Source organism: Bidens hawaiensis, unplaced genomic scaffold (assembly GCF_021521415.1).
Source record: "Bidens hawaiensis isolate Kalapana, Puna unplaced genomic scaffold, B.hawaiensis_p1.1 tig00026173_1, whole genome shotgun sequence".
In the NCBI taxonomy this organism is placed as follows: Eukaryota; Viridiplantae; Streptophyta; class Magnoliopsida; order Asterales; family Asteraceae; genus Bidens; species Bidens hawaiensis.
The window spans coordinates 71,296-77,908 of NW_027494202.1; the positions used below are offsets into that span (position 1 = coordinate 71,296).

At 34.6% G+C, this 6,613-nt stretch overlaps 1 protein-coding gene across 1 annotated transcript; it reads right to left on the minus strand.

Annotated features, from left to right (window-relative positions):
- Nucleotides 1–288: 288 nt before the first annotated feature.
- LOC143572913 (protein trichome birefringence-like 35) lies at nt 289–4,286 on the minus strand. The gene is made up of 6 exons (XM_077057939.1): nt 4,105–4,286; nt 3,249–3,525; nt 2,184–2,355; nt 1,916–2,109; nt 1,674–1,826; nt 289–643 (listed from the first exon to the last, which is right to left on the minus strand). Exons 1-6 carry the CDS (start codon nt 4,277–4,279, stop codon nt 313–315), a joined length of 1,302 nt encoding a protein of 433 aa, XP_076914054.1. The 5' UTR covers nt 4,280–4,286; the 3' UTR covers nt 289–312.
- Nucleotides 4,287–6,613: the final 2,327 nt, after the last annotated feature.

A 6,613-nucleotide genomic window follows, 5' to 3' on the forward strand; every position in this document is an offset into this window, starting at 1 on the left:
TAAAGAAAACGAACTGAGCTCGAGCCAGCTCGATTAAGTTCAAGCTCAAGCACACTCTGGCTCGATTCGACTTGGCTCGTTTACAACCCTAGTTGAAGTTACGATTAAACCCTTTTGTTCCTTTCGATTACCGGACTAAACCCTAGGAAATTAGGTCGACGATATACTGAGGTTTGGGAGTGATTCTCGGTCACATGGCAAGAACCGATCTCAAGTCAACAACAAATCATATATGTACCGGCCAGAAATGTTTACAATAAAAGTTCATTACAATTTGATACACTTCACCTTTGTGAACAACATTGTGCTACATCATAGGAAATGGAACAACAATTGATTCCAAACATCAGGGACACCAGGCAAGCACCAATGTATGCAATCAGAATAACTCGCCGGGTTTGCCAATTGCTCAGCCGACCGACTTTCCCAAAACTTCCTGTAAATTGATGGGTGCCCGTCTTTTCGGTACTCAGACATCTGAGTAATGTTTACAACACTAACCTTAGACTTCAACTTATTTAAAATACTACCCACCATCCTCATTGTCGCCAAATCCGAACCACTTCCCCAATATCCTTCATCTTTTATAGGAACCTTTTCATTATAACAATTCCCTTCGGTGCCCGCCTCCCACTCCCGACTCCTATATATGTATACAAAAATTATAATATATATAAACGAAACTTTTAAAAGCTCTCTGGTTGTTCCCTGCATTCTCTCAAGCCACCAGATTGCATTATTTGTAAATGGACGCTTCTCATGCATTTGACCCGAATTCATGGGTATGGGTCTCACCAAAACCAGATATTCCATAAACGGGTTATAACATCCCATTAAATTAAAAATTATTCTCACCAAATATTTGATATGACCAGCCTATAGAATATGGATATACTAAAAAATAATATTTGATTTCCTTAAAAATAGATATATATATATTATTTAAAATTAAAAAACAACTTTATAGTAAAAAAATAAGCGGGTCATGGGTCTCACCAAACCCAAATAGCTTTTAAACCGGGTTATAACATCTCATTTATTTGTGAAACTCTTTCATCATCAAATACTAAGTATATTATTAACTTCTGTACAATAAATAAAATTAAAATCCAAAAATATATAAATATTATAAACGAATAATGAAAAACAACCGCCGCAATACGGGGGATAAAAACTAGTGTGTGTATGTGTGTGTATAAGAAAAGAGTAAATTACGGTTATGGTCCCTGTGGTTTGCCATTTAAGTATAAAAAATGTTTTAACAAATCGAGCCTGACATGTTGTGCTTTAAAACTCGTGTAACTGTTTTTTGTTTACACATTATATTTCTTTTTAGTTTTTTCGATCAATCAATTATATTTTTTAAGTATTTCGAAAATAATATGCTCGATGTGATATATTAGTAATGTAGATTCTTCAAAATAATTAACGTCATGTATTATCAACACGATATGCTTAGAAGATATATAATCTATGTGAACGAATACTGAATCAAAATAAATATCTAAATATGTATCATATAAGCATATCGTATTGATAATATACGCCGTTAAATATTTTAGAATATATGCGTTACTGATATTTTGCATCTAAGTATATTATTTTTGAAAAAAAATACAAAAATATATAGTGAATTAATTGAATAAAAAGTAAATATAAATTTACAGTATTACCATAGATGAGTAGGCGACATTGTAACAAAAAACACTTTCTTCTTTAACGGATCGACATTAGATTCTATCCATCGTGCCCATTCTTTCATGGCTAACTCCATCGCGTTTAAGCTCTTGGCTTCTTCACAAACTCCATTTCTTTCGTTACTCCATCTAAATAAAAACGAAAACGGGATTATAAATAATAACATATATTATTTTTAAACAAATAATAAACTTCAAAAAACTTTTAAATCACTCACAACTTTACGGGGCCTTGTCTCCACCACAAGTAAGAATTAAAAACCAATATATCGACATGATCCCACTCGGAAGCATGTCTAAGAACAGAATCGGGGCGGATTATTCTCTCGTCCAATCTGTGGTTGACTGGATCGTCTGAGTTTGACTCGACTATAAGTGGGGCCCACTGGAATTCTATTGTTGCATTGTATTCCTATGAACATATTGGAACTATGAGATTAATCAAAAGCCAAAGAATTGGACTGTTCAGGTCAAAACTCAAAGTACCTCTGCTCGGAAAATGGTAAGCGGGGCGTTTGGTGTGATTGACTTTTTGTCTGCAGGGATTGCCGACTCTAATAAGCATAACATTGATATCCATTGGCCTCGGTTTAGCGAGTCTCCTACAAACATTAATCGTTTGCCTCGCAACTTATTCCACATCTCTGTTGCATTCCATCTAAGTTCGTTGAAACGAGTTAAAGAAACTCAATTTTATGTAAATGTGTGCATGAAATGAAAATAACTGAACCGTTATCGAAATAAACGGCTTAACTGAAGTGAAAAAAACCGAAGACCATAGTTATCAAACGCGCTAGGCGCAAAAAAAGCGAGGGCCTCAGGGGAAAATAGCGCACTTGAATAAAATATTAAAAATATATTACGTATATGAAAAATAATATTATTCTTCAAATAAAATAAACAAAAGCTATAATGCCTTTGACCTCTCCTAGATCTAAGTTTCAATAGCACTGCTTGTGTTTCTTTTGCTTGGCTTTTATCTTCTTATGTTCTTGGCATGGACAATGCCGAAGCGTTCACCTAAGAACTAGAAGCGCATTTATTGAGCCTCGCCTGAAAAATGGGCCTAGGGGCAAGAAGCAAGGGCTTTTAATAACTATGCCGAAGACAATGAATAACTAACGGTTTTGGTTTAATGTTTTTTTTAAACCAGTTTTGTGGTTCAGTTCGGTTCACATCAACCAAAACCGAACCGAATCCATTTTGTAAACTGAGACCAAACTGTTTTAATATTAAACCGTTTGGTCCGAGTTTACAAAATGGATTCGGTTCGGTTTTGATTTTAAAAACTCAAAAACCAAACTTTCTGTAGTTTAATATTAAACCGTTTGGTCCGAGTTTACAAAACTGACCCATTCGCACCCCAAATTTCGTGTGAAATAACACATCTGTATTGTCAAAACAGGTATTTGTTTGGCACCTGTCTAACTATTTGGGTCACGTTAAATCGATTTAACCTGGCCCGTTTGACTCTATTTGACCCCTTTGAGATAAAGTCACAAAACACAATCCCAAATTTAAATTGTATCCAAGTTAAGTGATGAACATTACCTCTCTAAATCACAGCCATGCGGTTGCCATCTCCAGTTTTGATACATCAAATCAGGTCTTCCATGTTTATGACAAGCCAATTGGTCAGACATGTATGGACAATCAGATTCATTATAAAGCGGAAATGAAACATTGTCAAATACCCATCGACCCGAAAACACATCACACGTGTCATTCGTATCTTCTTGTTCATCAGACTGAACCAACCGTGTGTTCGAATCAAGTTTTCCATTGTACTTTATTGTAGAGTTGCAGATGCTAAATCTATCCAAAATCTCTGAATTCAAAATCCCAAAAACAAAAAGCAATATTTTTTCTTAAAATCACATATTAATCCTTTACCTAATAAAATAATTAGCTATTTACCTATTTTAAGTAGCTAAAATTGGTAATAACTAAGGCGTTGTTTGGTAGCCACTTAACAATTCCATTAAGATGCTACAACTGAATCGGCCAGAGGTAGAGTGTCGCGTAGGCAGCTTTATGGGAACGGGTTCGGCCGAACCCGTACAAAATTTTGTCTTAGTGTTATATATTAATGTATTTTGACATTGCACCCGTTAAAATTTCAACATCGAACCCGTAGAAAACCCAAATTTAAGTGATAAACATTCGCTCGTCCGTCCCTCGAAATTCTCCAAACCCGTAGGAAAAATTTTCTGGCTACGCCACTGAGAGTGTGTTTGGTTTACTAAAAACAACTCTAAATATTAATTACGGTAAATAAGTTAGTAAATTGTTAACTAAAATATAAATAATAATTTTAAATTTAAAATAGTGTGACAGAAGTTTGGGTACAAATTACAAAACTATTTCCATACCTAAAATTCAAGATCTCAGAGTTACAATTACAAACCTGGTGGAGATTGCAGTGGTTTGTTGTGAGTAGCAGCGATATCATCATTTGGTTTTTGGTTTTCATTTTGGTGGATTTGTTGAAACCGGCGTTCGTTGTAAAAGATGGTGCAGACGAAGAAGAGGAAGAAGATGATTGCTATGACAGGAAGTTGGCTTTTCTTCTTCTGAATCATTATTATTATTACTGTGGGCAAGAGAGAAATAGAGTTGCATGTTTACAATTATACAAGTGAAAAGAAACGAAAGGAAATAAACCAACCGTGAAACCAAACCGATGACCGGTTTGAACGGTTACACGGTTTCAAACCGAACCATGAACACCCTTAGTTCTAAATATAAGACTCTCAAATGTAATATACAAATTTATATTTTGGAGTGGTGATCAGCAGCGAGGTCAATATGCTGCTGTTAACATGAAGTTTGGCATGTTTGTTTAATGGATAACTTTTATGATAAGCATATTTAATTGTTCGAATCAGTTCGTTCTATAAATTTTTAATACCTTATAACGCCCAAGATATATTAACGATGCTCAAGATAGGTAAAACTAGCTGGCCCGCACCAGTTACCTAATCTATGTTCCTCAAATTAAATATAGATCTATTGGATCCAACCATTAAAAACACTTCTCATAAACAACATAACGTTTGAAAATTAAAACTACATATTACAAAAACCTTTCATGTTTTTAACTAGTTTGTAACTTTGTATTGATAAATGATTTGCATATTTTGCTTTTGAAATGAATAATAAATTTTTAGGCGTAATAAAGCTCCTGCAATTCTTCTATTTTTTCTTAACCAAATAATGCTAACTGTTAAAGCTGCTGCATTTTCAAAAACCCATGAAACAACTCGCGAACCCGTTCATGTAAAAATCATTCTCGGTTCCAAACCGGTCCCCCGTTGCACATCCCTAGGCCAAACTGTGAAATAAAACCGAAACCAAACCGTTAGGCTATGTGTAGTGGAGGGGGTACAAAAGGGGGGCGATTTGCGCAATGTGGTGCCCAGTTAGCAAAGGGTAGGTTTTTGTTTTTGGGGTGTAATTGTGTTGTAGCCATATATATCACACACACACACACACATATATAGGGGGTGTTTGGGATTCCTTATTTTACTTCCTTATAACTTTTCATTAAGTTAATAAGTTACAAAAGTGTAACTTATGAAACTTTTCCTCTCACAACATAAGCAATACCAAACACCTTATTACTTCTCAAAAAGTTTATAAGTTATAAGTTGGTGAAAATAAGCAATCCCAAACACCCCCATAATATTAATAAACGCACACACACAAGCAGCGAGAAACCTTCTCGCCCCAAACATCGCCCGGGGGCGGTGTTCGCGCCCTATTTCGCCCCCATCGCCCCATATTTGTCGCCCAGTATGCTTTGCCTTAGTAACAGTTCGGTTTTTATTTTCAACGGTTCGCTTTTGATTTTCAATGATCAAAAACCAACCGTTACTAACCACGGTTTGACCTAAAAATTAGAAAGCAATATTTGAGAGGAATTTATAATTACTAATAATCTGTGATCAACTTATTAAATTCAAAATTAAGGCTTTTATATTATTAACAAAGAACATGCATAGCCTCCTCACATTTTGTCTTTCAAATTAACAAATTTCAAGTTCTTAATGATAAATTCAATGTAACAAACGACTAACTCTACAAGAGAGAACAGAACCATATTAATTAATTGGTTACTAAAACAAACCCTAAAGATGTAAGTAAAATGAAAATAAAGTGTTAGATCGATATTAAATTAAGAATACCTGAAGCAATCGATGATGAAGCAGGTGGTCTGTGGGTTGTCAGTTGTGATGATCAACTGCGGCGGCTAGGTTTGATGAACTGAACTGACGTATAGATAATAAAATCATAAATAAAATGAGGGCAAGATAAGATAATAATAATTATAAAAGAGAAAATAAACATAGGTTAAGAACACCCCATCATCCAGACTGGCACCTTCTTCATTCACATGGGTTTGGTTTGTGTACAAATTACGAAACTATTTCCATACCCATAATTCAAGATCTCAGAGTTACAGTTACAAACCTGCTGGAGATTGCAGACGACGACGAAGAAGAAGATGATGATGATTATTATTATTTATTATTTGGTCAAATATTCCTCCGACATTATTCGCCTAACAGGCTTAGTTAGTAGTTTATTCTAACATATATAATAGCAAATTGAAAAGATTCTATACCACTATTGTTTGCAACTGTGTTCACGGTTCGGTTTGAAACCGTAAAACTGTTAAACATCGGTTTGGTTTCACGGTTGGTTTTCTTTTTTAATTTTTATCGATTGGTTTGAAAATTTTAAACCGTGCTGAATGGTTTGGTTTACGGTTTATACCGCAAACCAACCGTATAAAACCGGACCGGGCAACATGATTAAAATATACTTAAATTTGAAATATTATTTATATGTGCGTGTATTCAAATTTATTACTAAACAATTTCAATAAAAACTATTAGGGGGTGTTTGGTAGA

Coding starts and splice junctions, on each gene's coding strand:
- LOC143572913 (XM_077057939.1), bottom strand. CDS start 4,279: ATGATTCAGAAGAAGAAAAGCCAACTTCCTGTCATAGCAATCATCTTC. Junction 3,526..4,104: donor ACCACTGCAATCTCCACCAG/GTTTGTAATTGT, acceptor TTTTGAATTCAG/AGATTTTGGATAGATTTAGC. Junction 644..1,673: donor ATGTCGCCTACTCATCTATG/GTAATACTGTAA, acceptor ATACATATATAG/GAGTCGGGAGTGGGAGGCGG.